The sequence below is a fragment of the Pygocentrus nattereri genome, chromosome 21 (genome assembly GCF_015220715.1).
Source record: "Pygocentrus nattereri isolate fPygNat1 chromosome 21, fPygNat1.pri, whole genome shotgun sequence".
NCBI lineage: Eukaryota > Metazoa > Chordata > Actinopteri > Characiformes > Serrasalmidae > Pygocentrus > Pygocentrus nattereri.
Window position 1 is genome coordinate 16,517,590 of NC_051231.1, and position 22,604 is coordinate 16,540,193.

At 40.2% G+C, this 22,604-nt stretch overlaps 1 protein-coding gene across 5 annotated transcripts in view; it reads left to right on the top strand.

The window, feature by feature from the left end:
* The first annotated feature begins 1,032 nt into the window (after positions 1-1,032).
* Positions 1,033-22,604, top strand: part of iqsec1b (IQ motif and Sec7 domain ArfGEF 1b) — a 288,526-nt gene continuing 266,954 nt past the window's right edge. For all 5 annotated transcript variants that reach the window (XM_017692830.2, XM_037532230.1, XM_037532229.1 and 2 more), the window contains exon 1: positions 1,033-1,610. In XM_017692830.2, coding sequence (XP_017548319.1) covers positions 1,315-1,610 — 296 coding nt within the window. In that variant the 5' untranslated portion in view covers positions 1,033-1,314. The remainder of the gene's footprint in view (positions 1,611-22,604) is intronic.

Sequence of the window (22,604 nt, forward strand, 5' to 3'; positions counted from 1 at the left end):
TGTAAAAAGCGCTATACAAATAAATTTGATTTGATGATTTGATTTGATGTAATATAGTATGTGGTTTTGGACCTGATTTGATGATTTGATTTGATGTAATATAGTATGTGGTTTTGGACGAGCCTGATTTGATGATTTGATTTGATGTAATATAGTATGTGGTTTTGGACCTGATTTGATGATTTGATTTGATGTAATATAGTATGTGGTTTTGGACCTGATTTGATGATTTGATTTGATGTAATATAGTATGTGGTTTTGGATGAGCCTGATTTGATGATTTGATTTGATGTAATATAGTATGTGGTTTTGGATGAGCCTGATTTGATGATTTGATTTGATGTAATATAGTATGTGGTTTTGGACGAGCCTGATTTGATGATTTGATTTGATGTAATATAGTATGTGGTTTTGGATGAGCCTGATTTGATGATTTGATTTGATGTAATATAGTATGTGGTTTTGGATGAGCCTGATTTGATGATTTGATTTGATGTAATATAGTATGTGGTTTTGGACGAGCCTGATTTGATGATTTGATTTGATGTAATATAGTATGTGGTTTTGGACGAGCCTAATTTCACTGACAAATTGCCACACCTGCTCCAGATAATCCACGGCTGCATCAGATGCATCTGCGTTAATTAAGGCGCGGGGCTGCTTATTGGATACAGGTTGAACTTTGCAGGAAGGCAGTTCTCCAGGGCCATCGCTGGAGACCACTGATATAATCCTTACACAATGGTGTTTCTCCAGCATCACAGTGTTGATTCACCAGAGCTAATTCTACGCGTGTCTGAGAGACAGATCGACAGCGCGGGTGGGCGTGGCCGAGACAGATTAAGTTGAGGTAAGTGTAGCTTTAACAGGTTAAAAGCGTTAATGGGCTAGACTGGGGTAACGTGGGAGTGGGCGTGGCTTGTACAGGTTGGGCTGAGGTGAGTGCGGCTTTACCAGGTTGACTGGGGATAGTGGGTGTGGCTTAATGGCTGGCAGCGTTTCCTGCTAATTAATTACATGATAATGGAGTTATCACGGACTGTTCCGTTCCGTCATGGCCGTGTGAGTGTGACTCTACTCTAAGCGTAGTGTGAGCGCTCCTCCCACTCAAGGGTTAAGCGGGCTTCCCTTGCGCTCAGGCTGAGCGGCGCTGCTGCTGCAGATCCAGTGGAGGAGCGGCGCGCGCTGCAGCTTCGCCAAAGCACACGCGGGATGGAGGAGCGCAAAGCGCCGGACCCAGACGGCAACCGGCCGTGAAAACGCACCCCGCCCGCCCCAACACACCCCTCGCACACCCACCGCGGGCTCCTCGGCATGGAGGGCGCGACAGAAAACCCGAGCAGGGCGGCCGAGTACCTGAAGGAACTGAACAACATCATCGAGGCGCAGCAGGAGCTGCTCGAGCGCCAGAAGGGCCGCATAGGAGAGCTAGAGAGGCGCGTGGACGACTTGAGTGAGGAGAACGCCAGGCTGAAAGAGGAGCAGCGCAGGCACCTGGCCACCTGCAGGCACCTGGCTGCGTGCAGACACCTGGCCTCGTGCAGGCACCTGGAGCAAGCCGACGGGCAGCACGCGCTGGGCTCCATTTCGGAAAACAGCGGGCAGGAAAAGTAAGTTGTTTCTACTTTCTTCCCCTCACCAGCGCTGCTTGTTGGTCGTTCATATGTGCCAAGTGTTTGGAGTCATTAGCAACGCTAATGATTCACCGGTTAAATCCTCGTTTTTGAGGCGAAGTTTGGACTTAATCTGGGTGTGGGGAAACCGTGAGCCTACGCTGTGCGAGACGACTGCAAATTGCAATTTTGTGCACGTGCTTTTGTGCATTCTGCTGCTAATCTGTCGTTTAGTGTCGCGTCTGTCAGCGGCCGGATAGACAGCACATGCGAAGTGTTGGTGAGCTAAACAGCTCGTGCACATGCCACGCTATGCACTAAACATAGCACACAACAAACAGTACACAGAGCACCACATCGGGCAGAACGCTCCTCGGTTTTAAAAAGCCCCCTTTATTCCCCTGCAAACTCCCCTTAAACGCTCCTGCTCAGCACGAACACACACACCAGTCTGCATTATTTTTTACGACCGGTCCTGTTTTGCTTTCTGTCACACCGGCCATCTGTGCCACGTAAATACGTTGCATTTGAACGTTTGTAAACGCATCACATGGTGGTGTCTGGAGGGGAGCCAGGTTCAGATCTGAGTGGAGACGAATGGAGCAGCAACATCAGTTTAAGTGCTTCCCACTTTTGTGCGTTTTACAAATCCGTGCTTTCATTTAATGCAGTTGTTTTCATGGCTGTGCTGAGAGGGTCGGTGGTCTGTGCCAAGTGGCCAGGCGGTTTTTGAACATGGATGCAGTAGTAAACAGACCATATTCCCCCTTTCGTTTAACTTGGAATGTCAATGTTTGAAGCTTATTTTAACACCTCTTGTAGATAAAATCGCATTTGTGGGTTTAATATCCACTGTCCTTGTTTTACGTTAAAAATTCGCGAACTTGCACATGGAGCGGTTTGGTTTTTTTCCACACCTGTTTTCAGGACAGCCCCGCCTTCCGCGCCAGGATTGGTTGGCAGCGTCCTACGTTGTAATTGGTCATTACAGTCATCCCTCCTGCGCTGGGATTGGGTCGTAGTTCCTATTTACAAACATTTACTAGATATGTGAGTATGAAGCAATAGCCAATCACGGGAAAGGAGACGTTATACAATACAGGGTACTATTTGTGTAGTGTGTGGGGGTTCATTTGGACAGATTTTCATAACAAACTCCTGTTTGTTGTGGTGTTTTTATTTTTTTATTTTAATTTTTTGGTATATGGAGTGTCTCCCAGAAAGTACCAATCACATCGCTCACTGCCAAAACCTATTTCGCTGCAGGCATGCTATCCTCTTAGTGAATTTCTACTTATGACTTAAGTCGTATGATGTGTTCAAGATCTCATTAAATTGACCTACACTGAAAGTGAAAAGTTTTTGCCTTACCATTTGAGATGCTGGAAGGTTATTTTGGAATATGTTGATATACTTGTGTGTGTGTGTGTGTGTGTGTGTGTGTGTGTGTGTGTGTGTGTGTGTGTGTGTGTGTATATATATATATATATATATATATATATATATATATATATATATATATATATATATATATATATATATATATATATATATATATATATATTTATTATTATTATTATTATTATTATTATTATTATTATTATTATTATTGGGGGGTACATGTGTGGATGACAGAATAACAAACTTTAATCTGCAGTGGTTGTGTGCCTGGTGAAGATCTGAAATACTCCCAGTTTACAAACAACTTATCAGCTACTACTGCTTTTTCTGTTGGTGCTCCCCAACTTCGATAGTCAGGTTTCTCACTGGTAATCGTGCCACTGGTGGTGTTCGTGTTGCATTGTAAATATAATGTTGAACAAAACTTATGCTGCACTGTTTCCCAACTTTTTCTGCGTTGTTGTGGTATTGCAGAATGTTCTGAGCAGTTAATCTGCTCTCAAATAACAAACTTGCCCGGATTTACAACTTCTGCTTGTGGCTTTGTTGGATGTTCTCTGTGGTTCACAAGCAAAGTCCCTCTGAATCTCTTTACTGCGCATCAAAAATTACTAGCCAGGAGATGGGACTCTGTCTGAGCCAGTGTTTATAACCGTCTGCCTGTTTGCTAGTAGCGTCCTGTGCTAGGATCGGCTAGTGGTTCATTTGGCTAGTAATGGAGAATTCAGGGTGGCTGGCTGGTCAGTTACTGTGGTCTTGTCAGTTGATTGACAAATCACTGACTGTCATTCTACTGAGCAGCTTCTGAGCGCTCCTCCATTCACATGATCCGTGAGGCCTCAGTCTTCTAATTTATTTAATTAAATTTTTATTTTATTTGTTTTTGGTACATCAATGATGCCTCTAGCTCACAAATGCCCTGAGACATCCTCCCCCAACGGGTTGTTTCACCGGCTTGCTGCACTGTTAGTCTTTTAAGTGGATTTATTGCAGGGAGGAGTATTAATCCAGGATATTTATGGAATGTTGCATAAGCTTTGAGATGAGTAAGGAACATTCATTTCTAAGGCATGGTGTCATTTAATTGGTGCAGTAAGTCCGTAGATGACTGGGGGGGGTTTCTGCAATTGGTGTTTTTTGGTCATTGAGATGCATAGAACATTGTCTCCCATTTGGCTTGCACACATAGTGAGATTCATGTCTGTTGCAATTAGCTTGCTTCTGTTTGCACTGTACTGCCATTTGTACAGGTTGGATGATATTGTTTATATTGATTTAATGGTATTAGTGGTAAAAAAACAGTACAGACTTTTTGTTCCAGCAGTATGTATAGGTAAGAAGTCATAATTGAATATAACCATGATAACGTTCTGTTCTATAACAGCAGTCTCCCTCATGTACGGTAGTGGTCAGGGGCTGCTTCATTTTTAATTTGCATTCGAGGTACAAGTTAATCACTTTATCAGAAGGTATTTGAGGAGATTACATATAACTTGTCTGTTTGCATAAAAGGGGCGGGCCTTCCAAATCTAGAAATAGTATGTAGAGAAAGTGGGGTGTGTGTGTGTGTTGGAAGCTGCTGGTGTTCTCGGAGCAATTGACTGACCACCCCTCAGCCCAGACCTCGACATCACTGAATGTGTGTGGGATTACTTGGATGACAAGGAGCAGCTTCTAAGACTGAAGTGTAAAAAAATATTCCTGTAGGTGTTTTTGTTTTTGTTAGAGAAATCAAAAGCAGAGATCTTTAAAACACTGGAAACTGATATAAAGGCAAGTGGTGGACACCACAGGAGAAAATGGTCCTCTGTGTAATCTGTTAAGTTTTTGGCCTTTTTCCTGATGCTCCAAAATGTGGTACCTTAGACTTTGGAAATTAAGTAAATAAAGTGTGGTCTCTGACATTTTTGCACAGAACTGGATGCTATGTAAGGTTCCCTTTTGGTGTCATTTTTATAAGAGTAGAGTTGCAAGGTTTTTAAGACCTTGTTTTAGCACAAAGGCACTACTAAGGAAGCATGTGTTCATTAATTGCATTAATTTTAACACTCTTGCTGAATGTCCATCCTGATATTGTAATCAGTGCTGGCCTCTGTTGGTGTGTTTCTCCCTCGTAACTGTTACGATGCAGTGCAGATCATGCTAATGGCTTTAGCCCAGTCATTCACCTCCAAATCAATCAGCCAACACATCTTAAGATAACAAAAGTGCAGCTTTTATTCCCAGCCAGTGTACAGCAAAAACATGAGCTCTGTCAAGAGTTTCACTGCAAAGAAAGCGATTTATTTTCTACTCTTCTCCATTTGCTTCCAGTGGTTGGATTGTGTAGCATTAGTAATTCACACTCCTAAGTGAGTCTTCCCTGTTGTCTCAGATTTCTCACAGATGATCTAGAAAGTGCCATCGAGCTGCTGATGGCCTTTCAGTGCCCTTCCTGTAAGTGTTCCTCTCAGTCCTTCCTGTAATTTCAGTTTGTCCTGTAATGGCCAGCTTTGAGTTTTTTCTATGTCCGTGTTCTTTTCACCATTCCTTGGTGGCTAGACTGAGTGTCGATCCTTGGCAGTGACTTAATTTGTTTTGCGTTACAGATGGCAAGTATGTGTTGATTAAATATCGATATTGGGCAGAAATGGATGGGGGTGTTTGAGTGGTTTAAGAGTGATGGCCTACTTTTACGTGCTCATCTTGTGTTCCAATTAGAAACGGATCATTTTAAAGTTTAGTTTTTAAAGAAATATTAAACTAGTATTGACTGGTGCCAAAGGTTCCCATATCAAAAACAGAAAAAAAAAGTTCAATCTCATCATTGCAATAAGATTCTATTTTTTTTTTTTTTTTTCTTCTCCTGTTTAAAAATTCAGATAGCTGAGTGCAAGGTGTCGCCCTGTATATCAGTGCACCTATTTGAGATGCAAGTATTCAAAATTGCAGTGTTCAGTGGAGAAATATAGACTAACAATTGAATGGTTGTTTTAACGGGACTTTTTTTTTTTCTTTGTATTGTCAGTTATTATACTGCCATTCTGAAATACAAGCGTCTTAATGTGAGTGCGCTACTAAAGACGCTAACTAGGCTTACTTACAGTGGAAAGACGTTTCATCACATACTTGCCTGTTAAGCCAGGCATACACCGCGATTTTAGAAATCTTGTTCTGACGGCTCACACTGTGCATTTCAATCGCCCATCATGTATGGACAAAGCTTGCAATTTATATGCTCACACTCTATGAAAGCAGTCAGCCGAACTGACATGATGCAACATGGGTTCTTGTGCTGCGCCTGAAACGCAACCCATACAGACGGCTCTACAGACAATGTCCAGTGAAGCCATTTTGTGTAAAACATACTATCTCTCAATCTTGAGTGAAAACACTGGCTGAACTCCAGATAATTCCCTGCTCTCTGCATTATGCCTCGTATTAAAATGGTGGCTCCTACACCTGTACAGTGCATCATGTCACCAGTGAAATATGAAATATTGCACTGTTTTAGTGTACAAGCCCCAACTTGCATAGTGCAACGCACAGAAAGGAGGGGGCTGTTTGAGATGTAGCACAGTTTGTCAATGGCTCAAACAGCTTTGTTAACTTGTGCAACACTGTGCTTTGAAACTGAAAAGCAGGTGGTTTATAGAGTTTATTGAAGCGAAAATCACTTATTTATGCTTTGCAGTTCATCTTTATCAAACAGGATAAAGTTAGCATTTGGGTGGCACTGCAAATGTTGACACTTTCACCTCTTTGTAGGAGTGGTGGCTGTGATTGTGTGTACTTTCAGGTGTGACTGAGAATTTGGATCGTGATGCTGCACAAACTGAGGCAAGCGACCAGAATTTCTGATGTCAGAAATTCATCCAGTTGTCTGACTGCTCAGAGTTCATATGGACAGCTGATTGGGTATCCCTTCCCTTTTGCTCAGCAAATGATGACTGGACCTGAAGTTTGGCCCAATCTTGAAATTTGCTTTGGACTGAGCCAACGGGGCCTTAATACTGGTTAAAACTGCAATGTATACTTGGTTTTAGTTAGCCACTAAGCTGAAAAAGGTGTAAAATGATGAGTCCTCATTAGTGTCAAACACAGTTTGGCCCCAACTCATTCCTCTACAATTTTTAGAGATGCTTATTATTTTAGCTTCTTAAAACCAGGGCTGTCACCTAAGCCTCCAGCGATACATTTTACAATTTCAGCAAAGTTGCCTTTTGTTCTCTTCCTGCATTAAACCAGAGATCCATTCATAAACTCTTATATTTTAATATCAAAACTGGTTGGAATGCACATCCCTCATTTAGTCATGACATTGAGGTGCACCCTGAGGCTAAAATACAGGGGTAGCTGGACATGACCTGAACATAGTTGTTGAACTTTCACTAGATAATTCCACTGCAAACTCTGTACTGTTTTCTGGTTATTTTATTTGTTAATCTGTGGCTTACCATACCAAGAGATGTACAGTACAGAAGTGTATGGCATAGGTATGATCTCTACATTTTGGTTTTCACATTTTTTAAAATTATTATTATTATTATTATTGAGGTCAATTTGAATGTTGCACATTGAGTGCTTGGACCCCAGTAATTGCTATCTTTGATGTAATTTATAGGTGGTCATGGTGGCTGCAATTTCACAGAAGTCGGCATGTTCTGCATCGATGACAGCAGGTGAAAATGTTTACACTGCATCTGAAAAAGTTATTGATGGAAATCTGAAAGCAAAACTTGAACCCAACTTCATTGCTCATGTAAGGTGGCTTTCTTTTGATAAGCCCATAAAAATTTGGTAGACCACCAAGATATCAATATTGAAAGAAGGTGCTGCATGGGAGCCAGTAAAGCAAATCTGCTTAATTAATTAATTAATTAATTAGTTAATTAATTAATTAAGATCCTTTTGACTTGGTCAGTAGCAACAGTCTTGAATACAGAGGTTAAATTTAAATTTTTTAATATATAAACAAACTTATACACATTAAAATGACTCCAGTGTAATGATTGTATGGAAGTTTCAGACACTCCTGTACTGTACTAATGATGGGTGCACGCTGCTTTTTTTCCCCCAAAATTGATTTGATTTTGTTGAAACCAAGTTCTACTGCTAGTACTGTTAAGTTTTAAACATGCTGTAAAATTGCTGAAGTAGAAAATGAAGAGTTGATATTCCTGCCTGAAGTGGTTATGTGCATTGCTGTTAATTTGGGCTACATTGTCATTTAGTTAATGGGAATTGAAAATCAGATTTCCAAGTTAAAGCAGGGTGTTTGAGATGAGAATGATCAATGCATGCTTCTACTTAAATGCCCTACTTTCATGATATTACTGTAGCATGAACTTGTTTTCCATAAATCTTACCCAAAAGCCAGATATTTCTAACTTTTTGCAATTAGTGTAATTGCAATGCTAGTTTAGATATACTGTGCGGTCAGTGTAAATTGTATTATTACAATGTGTTTTTGATATTGATGTTGGATTTGGTGTTATGCAGTGGTGGTTCTGGGTGTGTTGATGGGTGGGAAGAGTGCTTTTGTGCTGAAGCTGATTCCTGCCCTTCATGTTTCTGGCACGCTTTGCCACATCAGCTCATGGCCTTGTTGCTGAGCGCAGCAAGCTGCCAGTCCAGCCCATAGCTGAAGGGCCAGCGGAGGAGCACCTCACGTGGTGTTTGCATGTAAACATCAAACAGTGAGCCAGAGAATCATTAGAGCAGCGCTGGCGTCCCTGGAACACACACGTGATTAAAGCAGTGGGAGCTCATGAGTTAATCACCCGCTTGGTGCATGTGGTAAAACCCTTTCACTACCAGTGGTAAAACAAGGAAAACCTCCTAAATTGTGAAACTATATTTAAAAATGTAGAGGGCAGTGGCTGGGTCTAAGCACTAATGACTTAATATGGCCTTGCGTAGTTTGGGCAAGTGAGGCCTAATAAGGCATAATGCAGTTTGGGCCTTATTCACAGAAGGCTAAACGAAGTCAAAACTGACTAATTTGACAGTTTTTGCAACATTTAGTTCTCTGGATTGAACCTTTTGATATGCTTGCCATAAGGAGGCCCAATGCACCTAAGTGTCTTTCTTTGGCAGATGGGATACGGTCATTTGTCAAAAGCACGGTGGCACGGTGGGTAGCGCTGTCGCCTCAAAGGGTGTGAGTGACTGTCTGTCTGTCTGTCTGTCTGCTCTGCGATGGCCTGGCGACCTTCCAGGGTGTATCCTGTCTTCCGCCCGATGACCGCTGGGATAGGCTCTAGTTGCCAAATCTTGAAACTTCATTGGTTAGTAGAAATGAACTGCTCTTCAAATGGTGCATCTCTGTAGGCAATGTTCCAATGGAAATTGGAAGTCAGAGGGCTTAAATTACTTTTATTAGCTGCATTAGCCTTGTAGCTCCACCACAAAGCTAAATGAGCAAGCTATAGGCAACTAACCTGTCTTAGTGGATTGACTACAAGATCAAATCATTCCTTTAAAATCCGTAACGTTTCTACATCAGCTCACAGATCTTGGTTCTCTTTGTCCAGATGAGAAATTCAAACAGCAAGTTTTCCTTTGTGCAGAGCTCCTGAAAAGATAGTTGGTTGTGCTGCTGCCAGGCTTAAATCAGGGTTGGAAACGCAGCTCGGGGGAAGCCCATATAATCTCATTTGATCTTTTCACTTTGCAGTAAACTACATTTTCCAACTGCAGTGCTATGCTTGGCAGAAACTGAAACTGGTATAAATTCGGCCTTTTTTTTTTTTTTTTTTTCCCTCCTCTTCCCCTCAGTGTTGCTAGTTAATGGTTGTTTGTTTGTGGTGTTTTTTTTTGTTTTGGTTTTTTTTTTTTTTTTTTTCCCCCCCCTTAAATTAAGTGCAAACATAAGAGCTGCACAAAGACACAACTGTTGATATCTGATTAAATGAAAGCAAAGTTACTATATATGTTTACAGCACACGAAACTTTAAAGAACTAATAGAACTATCCCATGGGTGCTTTACTGCAGCATCTTCGTTTTTGTCAACAGCACTGCGGTGTAGAAGTCTTAGATTTTCCTTTCAGTTTGAACAGCATGCCGCCAGTACTGCTGGGGAGGCGTTTTCTTATTCGCAGAGTTGGATAATGAATTGAGAAAGGGGAAGGATTGCAGAGCTGCAGGAAAAGGTGGGCTGTGCAGTGGGCTGTGGCCCAACTGATTTCTTTATAACATGGGCCAAAGAGCTTTCACCGTTCACTGTAGAATCTGAATTGCCAGTTACACATGAAATTGTAGAACATCCAGTGGCTCTGTGGTCAGAAGCTTAACCCTTGTGGTGTTCAGGTCTGTGGGATCCATTTTCAGTATTAACCAAAAGGAATACCAAATTGCATAACCCCCCCCCCCCCCCCCCAAAAAAAAGCAATATTGTATCATGCGTGTTTATACAAGCGAGCCAGTTTGCGAACAGTGCTGCACCAAGGTGGAGCTGCAAGTGACGGGGTTATAATAAAGTGGCCAGTAAGCGTACAGTGTGCTACAACTCCAGCTACAAAAATGTGTTCTGTGGTCCACAGTGATATTGATGCTGCCTGTCATGTAGTCTTTCATGCAGGATTGACATCTCTCACACATTGGAGATGGTGAATGAAGCCTCAGGTGGTTTCATCATGCTGCTGTGTGAATCCTCAGATGAAGCGAGAACACAGGCCTATGAGCCTTTCTGTCATGCTGAAATATTGATGGGCAGCATGACTGTTTTCAAACATGCAAATTCTACTGTGAAAAAATTGCGTTCTGTGGACATGTGCTTCTCTGCAGTCATCATGAGGTGTAAATGGGTTTTGGTGACGAGTTTCATATGTAGCTGAAAATCTGCCATGAGTGAAGGATTCTATTTCCTGGATTATATGGTCAAGGCCACCTGTGATGTTCTTTGAGGGAAATACATTTTTACAATGCTTCAGTGTCAATTTTAGTAATGGGCTTCAGCCTGTGAATTTCAGTCATAGTTGAGTTCAGTCATTTATAATTAGATTTGATCATTTCTCTCTGATGAAATTTCATTGATCGCTCATCTCAGCCATGCAAGACCAAGTGAAACAATTTGTCACAGAGCTTAAGATGCTGACTTATGAAACATCAAGGCGAGGCTTATCTGCTAGTCTCTGTGAAATTGTGAAAAGTGCTGAAACATTTTCCTTAGATCTACTCTGGTAGAATGCACCAGTGCTGGGCGATTATCTATTCTCTGCTATTGATTTTATACTTATTGGTGCAGATGCTGTAGGTGTGGTTTCCAGAACCTGACAGTTAAGTTGCACATCATGTGGTTCTTTATATTGTGTTGAAAGAACAGTTTAAATTGACCTTTTTAAATGTACTCAGATCTGCTAATAGTCATTCAGTCATCTCCTGAAATCAATAGTCTGAGCATCCCAAAATCACTCATGGGCAGTTTGTTGGCCTGTTTGTGTATAAAATATCAGCACTTATGTGCACGCTTTCTTGGCGGTGTTTTACATTACCAGGTTCAAGTGGCACAAATCAGTTTATTTTTTTTGTTCCCCTCCCCTCTGCAATCTGACTCATCTGATGTTTTCCAGGACAAACATCTGATCTACTCAAATCAGACCTTGGCCCTTTCGCATGTTGTCCTAGATCAGATACGTATTTGTTTCATGACCATGTCAATGATCGGAATTTGTTTGTTTTTTAAATAAAAAAATAAATATGCCCTAAACCCCCCCTCCTTGCACATGTAACACAATGATTGCACTATGGCAGCAGCAGCACCAAACAGAAATTAAAGCCTGTATAACTTGCGGAAAAGCAATACCTCACCTTTTTCACCTTCGTCTCGCACTGATAATGAACAGTTGAGAGCCGATTAGTGTTAATTATCTTCACAGTAAAGGCTCGTTCTGCTTGTTAGTTTGTTTGCAGAGGCTGCATGTGATTCATTCATGTGATGTTACTGAGTAGGATGTATGCATGTGGGTCATTCCAGGATGCTGTTTCGTTCACATTGACTGATTTGAATGTTCACTCTCCTTTAGGTAACTGTCCTGTAATAGATTGGATTTGAACAAGAGGCTTTGAGGATGTGAATGTAGTCTTTGTAGCAAAAACAAATTTTATTAACTCAGGTTTTCCACAGTACAACTTGGACTGCAGGAATATTCCACCAATCTTCTAATGTTTTGCATACTTAAATGGTTAAGATCTAAAGTCATTCAGAGTGATTTTGTTGTGAAATGCTCCATGTAGAAATTTGCCAGTGTTGATTTTGGAGCCAGATGTTTAACATTTAATACCTGAAATGGCTGCCTGGTACCACAAACGTGGTTTTATAAAAGTTTTGGCCTTGAACATTAAAAAAAATATACATCGGTTTATTGTAGAGGTACATTTCAGGGTGTTTAAGGCAGAATGTGACAACTTTTTTGGGTTTGCTGCAATTTTATCAACATTATGTATAAAAAAAACTTGTGTAGATGTAGAAGACACAGGTTCACCCGCTAAATAAAATGGTTTTGTAGACATCCCAATGCTTGGTTCCTGTTAGCACCACTGTCAAGGAATCAAAGTTCATCTAAAAAGCACCAATTCACATCATACCACTCAGTGACTTTATTTACACCTTAAAATTTGAATTATGCTGGAATTTAAGGAACTGTGGAATTCCTTATCAGTAAACATTGCAGCATCCAACTACAATACTAGACCATTTCATGATGAGATACTTATCACAATTATTAATTTTAGTTTTGAGGTTGGAACAAAAGTTAATCCTTGAGCCCAAATAAGGCTGAAATGCAGTGATTACAATAACATAATGGGCTGAAACCCAACCACCGTCTGGTTGTAATTTGACAGTTTGTCACCACTGGTTGTTTTTTGGATCATTACAATTGACTTCATTCTCTGTTATGATGCGTGCAGATCTTGGTTTCCAGAAGATACCTGCAATGCACTCATGAAAGCATATTGTGATGTAATTTGGTCGCAGTGGTGCTATATTTCCCACCCCTCCAACTTCAGTGGCACTGGTTTGCTTTTGTGCTCCAAAACTATTGGCTGGTTGCTGGTGTTTGAGGATGTTTAGAGTTGGAGAATATTGCATCCTGGAGTTCCTGTCAAAATTCTGTGCTGCACATAATTAGCATTCTAATAATATAATTCATCATCCCAGGGTTGAGATTCTTCTGGCATTTCTTTTGGGTTGAGCCTTTTGAAAAGTTAGCAGAAAGACTTTACAATTTGGGAGATGACAGCATTCTTGAATTATGTAATTACTGTCTGCTCTTCCTCAACAGGAAGCCGTCACCCTGCCACTTTAAAACCCGTAGACTTTGTAGCTCTACAGCTAACACACAGTGCACTGTAGGCCATGCCAGTTCTTTTAAAGAAACCGTTCCATAAAAAAATAAGCTTTGTTTTGTTTTCAACATGGCAATCAGCCAAGACATGTTTGGTGTCTGAGGTTTGCTTCTTTATTGCAGGCCAGCCTAGGAGATCCATTTTCCCCTCACTAACACTTTTGTTGGAACACGCATGCGAGTAGTGCTGCTAGCCACACTTGCTAATGTTGGCTAGCAAGCAGTGTATCAGTGCTCAGGCAAGAGGTAGTTTTGTGTTCTTACTTGAAATACGTGTGGCAGAACCATGTTAGTCTTTTTGCAGAAAAGCTAACAAAAGTAAGTGTTACAACATTTGGAATGTGCATGTTCTGTAGTTTCTGATGCTGCAGCTAAATGAAAGGGTGTAAGGATATACTGTTATGATCACAGTATTTGGCATAGTATGTTGGTCAATTACGCGAAATGTGTTCTGTGCGTAGCTGTCCATTATTTTTAATATATGCCTTTTTCAGTCTAGTTAATAGTAGCTAGCAGGCAGTGTGCCAGGGACACCCATAGATGTGTACACTGGGGGCTGAACGTCCTCCATTTTTATTTGATTCTTCAGCTTGCTTCTTTACTTTTTCACTGAAGCTACAAGCCACATTTCAATCTAGCTGAAGTCCGCTAGCAGGCAGCACTTGGAGTTCAGAGGAAGATGTCCAAATGATGAACAAAGGTTCCTTGTATAGCTAATAGTAGTACGAGCCCCACTCATGCCTTTTGTCCTTCAAATTAATGTTAATTGTCAAATGACAAGCAAGTTTAATTGAGATGGCTCGACTGTGGCAAGTTGTAAACCAAGTGTGGGATGGTTTGGGAATGAAGTTGGCACAGTGCTGATTGTTGTAAGCATTCGTAGCTCGCTAACTTTGCCTCGTAGCTCCAGTCCAAAACTAAAGTAACTTGGGGCAACAAAACTTGGAGGTTAAGATTATTTGAAAATGAAGAAAAGCTTTACTTTATTCATTTGATCAGTAATCAAGTAATTGGCATCAAATAGACATTTTAGCAAGACTAGAGCTGGCAAATATGACTTATTGTGACTAGATACAATATACTTTTTGGAACTTGTGTAGAACACTGATCCACTGCATGTTTAATTATAAAGAGAACAAGTGTCTCATACCTGCATTTAGTGCTTAGTATGCAAAATACTGAATAAAGTGTTATGTAGCACTTGCCCCCCCACCCCCCAAGTGCACTGTAGTTTTTCTTGAGAATGGCCTGAGGAAGTCTTGGTTTTAATTCATGTATAATACTTTTATTTTTCTGGAGTTTGTTTTTATGAGTAGTGGGCAATGAAAAGCGATGGTAATAACCACATCTGCAGTGTTGTGCCGAGTGAATATTTACTTACTTACTTATAAATGCAAGGTTTCATCCATCCAAATCCCACACGTGGAATTTGCCAGCACTTTCTCTCTAAACATGATGAGCTGGTAATGTATTGGGATCCCCGCATGGACTTCATCATAGTCATTGCCTTTCATTTGTAAAATGCTTGTATCGCTCCTTACAGGATCTTATCTGTTGGCTAAATGGAGGCCGTTTGTCATCCAGCAATTGCTGCAGATGAATTCTCTGACCCTGACATGGTGATGTGGTACATCCATCTGAGGATAGCTTTAAACACACACACACACACACACACACACACACACACACACACACACACACACACAAAGTGATGACCAAATGTCCTTCACTTAATTGTATGGTGTGGTGTTCTGTTTATTTTTTGGGAGGTAGGTGTATAAACCCAATGCCAAAAAAGTTGGGACAGCATGTGAAATACTAATAAGAACAGAAAGCAGTGTGTTTGTAAACTCTGGGGGGGGGGTGTAAAATTTTTTTTTTTTTTTTTTTTTTTTTTTCAGCACGTTCCAAAACTTTGGTAAAGGATCATGGTAGTTACTGGCAGCACTTAGTAATCGTATTGGATCTGAAGAGACAAACTGGTCTGGTTTTGAAAGCAGAATCCTCTTCTTTTCTTCCGTTGTACAAGTTTTCAGCTGCACAGTTGTATGGGGCCTTTGTCTCATATGGGAAACGGGCAGGCCAGTCTAGCACCCACACTCTGATTACACAGACGTGTTGTACCGAGTGCAGAATGTGGCTTGGTGTTATTTCAACATAACATCTTTTGTCAGGGACATCTACGCTTCTCTAGAAAGTAGCATATGTCGTTTTGAAATGTGTTCAGTGTTTAATGGTGCTTTCATGGATTCGTAAGTTACCCACAAATATCTCTTCATACTATGATGGTCTCTGGATTTTGAATAATAATCTGGATGGGCCCTTCTCTAGATTTCCTGAATCTTCTAATGTTATGCACTGTTGAGGGTGAAATGCCTAAAGCCCTTGCAGTCGCTTGCTGAGGATGGCTATGAAAAAGTGGTGAGCCTTAACCCATCCCTGTGCATACAGGGTGAAGGCTTTCCAGAATGTCTGTCTTATACTCAAGCCTATTGGCATCACTTGTGTTGGTGTTTGGGTGTTTTTTGAACATTTACTCAACACCACCAACACAATGTTCAACATCCAAACACATCCAAAAAATCTGGGACAGGGATCAATTTCAGTGAGCAGTACATTTACAAAAACATTGAAATTGATAATTGTTAGTTGATATCAACAGTATCTTGTACTGTTGTTTTTTTTTTTTTTTTTTTTTTTTTTTTTTGTTTATTTATTTATTTATTTTCATTTTAATAATTTAAATACAGGTCAAAGTAGATCGGTCATTGAGATTTGCTTTTTTTTTTTCCTACTGTGCCAACTTTTTTTTTTTTTTTTTTTTTTTTTTTTTTTTTTTTTTTTTTTTTTTTTTTAAACTGGGATTGTACTTTTTGTCCTTTTATAGTTAACAGCATCTTGTACAGTACCAATATCACAAAAACGTCAATATGACTACTCAACATGGAAGGCTTGTCTGGTGATGGCTAGCCACGCTAACAGCCCTCAGTTACAGTAAAAACGCAATTAGTGTGGTTTTAAAAAAATGCTCACTTTTTTCTTGCAACCCATAGGGATATACTAGTGCTTTTCCATGTATGAACGTAACTAAACTTTTTTTAAACATGTTAAGATTTAATACCACATTTATTGTACCAAACACGAATGAGGCTGTTCGTTAAATGCAGCTGTTGAGCTGCACTACTTGAACATGACCTAGATTGAGGAAAGTGTATGATGACTTAGGCATGCAGTTTCTCCTAGGGCTATAATCAAGACCTCCTTTGTTGAATCCAGGATGAGTCAAAATGAGAGCAAGACTGGGTCCAAATATAGATTGAAGCAAACATGGCTATTCATTTGTTATGCATTCTGTGTGGTACAGTAAACTGAATTATTCTCCCAATTGTTATCTGTTTTCCTGCAGTGACATAGGTTTGCATTGCTGTGAGTCACTGGCAGCCTGACCTCCTTAGCTTATGCAAACTACTTCTCTGAATCAGTGAGCTGATGAATGTAACTTTCTCCCACTCTTAGATTAGTTGTTGAATTGCAAATATTACTTGCTGAAATGCAGCTAGTTTCACAGAGCTGATATTGGCAGGTGTTACTTAAGGTTAGTGAACATGTTGTGCTGCTACAGTAGCATGTTCAAGTTACTTCTTGGTTGCCTTTTTTGTTAATGCCAGTAATGACCACCTTATGCCGGCACGGGGGGGGGGGTTCGAAAGGCAATTTGGCATGTGGTCTTGTACAATATGGGGGATATAAGCTTGAACCCATTTATAGATACAAGGAATTCAGCTGGCTTCATTTCTTTTTAGCTTACAAGCACAAATGTGGTATGGAAAGTGTAGATGGCTCAAGTAGTCCACTTCTAATTAAAGTCAGATGTATGGAGGTTTTCAGTTTTTCAGAAAAATGTTCATCAGTGCCCTGAATTTATTGGCATGCTAAATGACTATAACTGGAATGATCCTAACTGTCTAGTCCTGCAATAGGTTTCCATCAGCAATGCTACAAGACGTCAGTTTACCATTTGTTTTATATTGCTGGATTCAGTGCTGGCACTGCATATAAGAGAATACTGACTGACTAAGCTATTCCTGACTGGAGCTTTAAAAACATTTGTTTAATTAGGCAAAGTCTTCTGTTTTCAGCTCTGCTTGGCTTAAGGTGTTTGAAGAAAAGGCTATTAGTGCTGTTTGGACAGTCTGTCTTCTTATATCCACACTTGTAGTTATACATTGACTGCCTGCCAATGACCTTGAATATATGGATTCTCGTCTTTAGTATGAAAAGTGTTAAGACCGTCATGGTCTGCTCTTGCCAAGCGTCATTCTTTCACCGGCAGCAGAACCTAATTGACTGATAGAGCTTGCGGCCAACACAAGAACACCCCATGCTATTAGTCATTGTAGGCCACTAGCATGCACCGGGCCTGTCAGAGAAGACACCCTTATTGGATTGTGTCTGTTGAAAGTCCACTGAGAAAACGGAGGCTTCTCACATGCCATGGTGATGGATACTGATTGGTGTTTGAGAAGCAGTCTGGGGTGAATCTGGAGAGTCCTGGTGGAGAAGGATGGAGGGGAGGACATGGGCTGCTGGGTCAATACATCTATAGACTTGTACTAGTAGGGGTGCAGCTAACAAGTGTTTTTATAAGTTGCCTTGTTGTCTTGTATTAATTCATCACACATTTTTGCCTCGCTTGGTTCCTCTCCCTTTGCCATCATTATTAGTCAAAGTTCTATCTGTTTGACAAGCAGATGCTTCTTTTAGGTTGCAATGAAACTGTAGAAGCCAAATCGATGGAGACATTCTGATGTGCCCCATGTTTCAATACCAGTTTTAACAAGCCTTTATCCACTTGACATTATCGTGTCCCCTCAGGGCAATCCCCAGCAGCTTCCAAAGGGCCTTTACGTTGCTCTATTAGGTCAAAGGGTGTTGGATGAGCCCTCAGAGGGCCGAGGGATCGAGCAACGCCGGTGTCAACTTCAACAGCATAACTTGCCAGGCAATCATTGTAAACTTTTGTTGCTTTGTTTCCCTTTTTCAAACCTGAAAATTATGGCAAACTAAGTTGTTCATAAAGCTAGAGCAATACACCACTTTAAAATGCTTAACATGTTTATTAAAGATTCAATTTACTTTGCTATAAATTACAAACTACTTCTGTTTTTAAAGACTGCTGATCAGGTAATCACCTTCCTCTGTTAGCTAGCCTATTAGCATGCTAAAGGCTCCACAGCTGATGGGAACAGAAAGGCACATCACCACAGTTCCAGATGGTGCAATTACTCATGTGTACATTTGTTCAAGTTTCTTTTAAAAATGTTTTTTTTCTTTGGAAAGTTTGCATGGCTTGCTGTAACTAGTACCAGAGACTATATTGGATACTACTGTGATTTAATGGTATGCAGTATACAGTACATGCTGATACAGTGCACAGTATGCTATTTAAGCCAGTCCTATTTCAGATTAAGGGGTGTGTGTGTTTTTTTTTATATATATATATATATATATAGAGAGAGAGAGAGAGAGAGAGAGAGAGAGAGAGAGAGAGAGAGAGAGAGAGAGAGAGAGAGAGAGAGAGATCAAATTGTAAAGCAATGAATTACTCCCGGTATTCTTGTCATAAGTCATGGTGACTTATGTATAGTATCCAGTCTTCTTGATATCGGTGTATAGTTGTGTGCAAAATGCCCTTGTAAAATTACAAGATTTGCCACTTGGTGTTAACATCTTCTACAGGGAGCAGACTTATTTTATTTTTGGCAACGGGCAACAATTTCTTTTGTTCAATGAGTTAAATTCAGTACATAAACAGATTGTGCATTGCTGTGTACAGCATTGTTCCCTTTGGTGGAAAATAAATTTCACTAACAAGGGTGCCTACACTTTTGCATGCAAATGTCAGTGAATGGTTCAAACCTCTCTGGAATTCAAAGTTTTTTTTTTTTTTTTTTTTTTTTAAAGTTTGATGCTCATTAATTTTATCCATAGGTCTTCTGCGTTTAGTGTGGTCCACCAAATGTTTTGCTTTACAAGTCATTTTAAAGCTAAGCTTGAATTATAGGGCTATAGCTGCAGATTCCATCATAACACACAGCATGCAAGTAGCTGGACATCAGCCTGGACAGCATTAATTATTGCAGATGCACTGTGCTGTTTACCAAAAAAAAAAAAAAAAAAGCTGAGTAAGATTTACTTTAACAGTCCTCATGGAATATTTTATATAGGCTGCAAACAGTTGGTCAGTAGTTGAAATCATTGCAGCTCCTGTAACTGTTGATAAAACCTGGTCTTGAGGGTCTATTGTCTTGTATCAGATGTGTGAACTGTCGATCAATAAAGGTCAGTCTAATCAGCCGTTTTGCCCTGAATCTTTTATAGCAGCTGTTACTTGAAGTAGTGTTTGACTAAGGTATACATCTGCAAGGGATTTGTACAGAAGTGCAATGAAATATCTATTCATTAAGAAAAGTACCTGTGAGTTCATGCCTTAAATGCAAGGAGAAAGTGCTGATAGTGTCACTCAATGATTTGGGTAATGGATCTCTTTGGCAGCATTATTGTATCATAGCAGGCCACCTGCAAATCCTTATCTCAGGCTGCCAAATGCCAGCAGCCTCAAGCTAATGCATTATCATGCTGTTTAATCTGAAATTGGAAAATGTGCGGTTCATGACCTTGTCTAATTTCAAAAGTGGTTCATTACCTGCTTATGAAAGATTAGAGCTCAGTTTTGATCTTCTGAAATATGTAATTCATGAACACCATGAAAGTATAATGCATCTCATAGTAGAATCCGTTACACAAGTTTTTGTATGAATACTAATGTTTGCTGCATGTCACTACAAAATGATGTAAAGAAAGCCATGGCAGACTGCGTCAGACTGCGTCATACTCTCTGACCATTGACCCCACAATGGAGGAAAATGACTATCCTGCTTGGAGCATCCCACCCACTTGGAGTTGTAATGAGCTCTAATTTTGGGGGGTTTTCAGTCTTGTGCTGTTCTTTTGTTGGTGGATTTTTGTAGCCTTATGCTGCTCTGTTGAGGGTTGGGTGTTGTTGTTTTAAATTACACTGATCATCCAGTAGTAAAACACAAAGCCCTCAAGGTTATTTTCATTGTGGTCCTCCTCACATAAAATGCATACATTTCAGGATTACCAAATTTGTGTTCGATTAATGAGTCTTGCTATGAGCCAGTAAGTGTGCTTGTTCCAAAATCTAGTGTGCTGATTACATTCCATAAGCATGTTAATATTGACTCTTCTTGATTACTCATTCATTGTGGTCAGTACATACATCCACTTCCAGCACTCCTTTTTGGTTTGAGCCACACAAAAAAAAAAAAAAAAATTCTATAGTTATTGTGGCAGTCTTGGCTGCTTTTAGCCAGTTATTTTGATCTCAAAGTTGGAGAGGTCATAGCTTCACTGGTGCATCTTTCTCACATTTCACACCTCCTAATGGCCTCCTTTCCTTGCGTGCCAATTCATCAATTGGGTATGGGTCAGATTTCACTAACATCCGTCTGTCCGCTCTTCAGCACTTAACACTTTCACTGCAGCCTCTAATGGTCAGAGTACTTGATCATATTCAGCAAACAGAAAATAGCTTCATATTTTTACATGGAGGCATAAATCTCTCCTGTGGTTGATTCACAGTTGCTGATCTCCATAAGGAGGGAGTTGGGTTTGGCGTGTCAGTGTTTTCAAGAGATTAGAGCACACCACAGCTTTTTCGAGTGGCGCTGATCCGCTCGCAGTGCTCTAGTGTCTAAAGTCAAATGCTGAATGTAGGATGGCTGTTACTGTAATTGCATTTTGCAGAAACCTAGTGAATGAGCTGTGTGTTGGGAGGATTTGGAATTGTAGTGATATCCTATGGAGGTTTAAATTTAGCCTCCCTTGGCATGATGCCTTATAAATACAGCCTAGTCTAGCCTGACTGGCTGGAATTGAAGTTGTACTTTAATAGCTGTGGCTCACCACAGTGCTAACCTACTGCTCTCTGCTACTCAGAGATTTTAAGCATTTTTGCGCCTCGGTTTTGAATTATGAACTAGGTTGGCTTCAGTCTAGGAATGGGCAATATGACTGTTTATTATGTAGTTGTACATAGGCTTTTCTGTGTGGGTGTTGGATATAGTCATTACCTGTAGAACACAGAACATCTGCTTGCATCATAAAGACCAAATACAGAGAGCATGTAAACAACCATTGGATATTAACTGCATAAGAACAAGGAGCTGATTTTAGAAAAATGAATCTTGTGATGGCCATTATCACAAAGTACCATATTTTGTCATCACCCCTTTTACTTGGACCTGCTTAGGAACGCTCTGTTCTAGCCATTCCCTCTGGGTCTTGTAGCGTTACGGTGACCAATCAGTGATGATGGGCAAGGCATTTAGTAAATACCAGCACTCCATATCCACACATGAAAGACTGGGGGTGTCTTTTCTCACAGAGAAAAGACATTATAACATCCATCACAATGACATCTATACTACACACACTTACCACGTTCCACATTCAACAATAACTTTTTAAAACGATCGCACCAGAAAAGACAAACGGACTGCATAGTGACACAAAAAGGAGGGAGTGGTCTTAATATTCTAAGCCAATATGACATTTGTTTGACACTTACTTTTTCTGGCTTTGTGGGGGAAAAAATGGTGAAAAAAGCTAATTTTGAATGCTACCTTTTTAAAGTACTTTTAGGTTCTTCTTGATAGTATTAATGACTTTGAAAATGAAACGCCCTGTTCTGCCAACAAAAACCTTGCTTAGTCCTTGTGAGCCTGTACTTGAACATGATGATGATTGATTGGAATGTTATAAAAAAAAAAAATCTTTTATAAACTATATATAGCTGAATTTTTTTTATTTTCTAGTCGATATTAAAGAACCCATGATATTTTATTTATTCCCTTCATGACATTTATGTGGATATATTGTCTTTCTTCTAGGAGTTTGCCTTTTACACCCAACAAATCCTTAAAGGGATAAAAAGGACTTTGGAAGACTAAAGTCACCCAAGAAGTGGGTGTGGGGAAAAGCTCTTATTAGATGCAATTTGATGCAGATGTGAGCAATTCTGAATCGATTCATGTCATCAATTTTCTAAATATTCAATTTATTACGTAACGTTGACGGAACGTAAAAGGCGGAAGTTGGTAAGTGCAGCACCTGGACAGTCTGTGGCGGCACACAACGCACATGGATGAATGAGAAATCCGACCAGCCCTGCGTTAA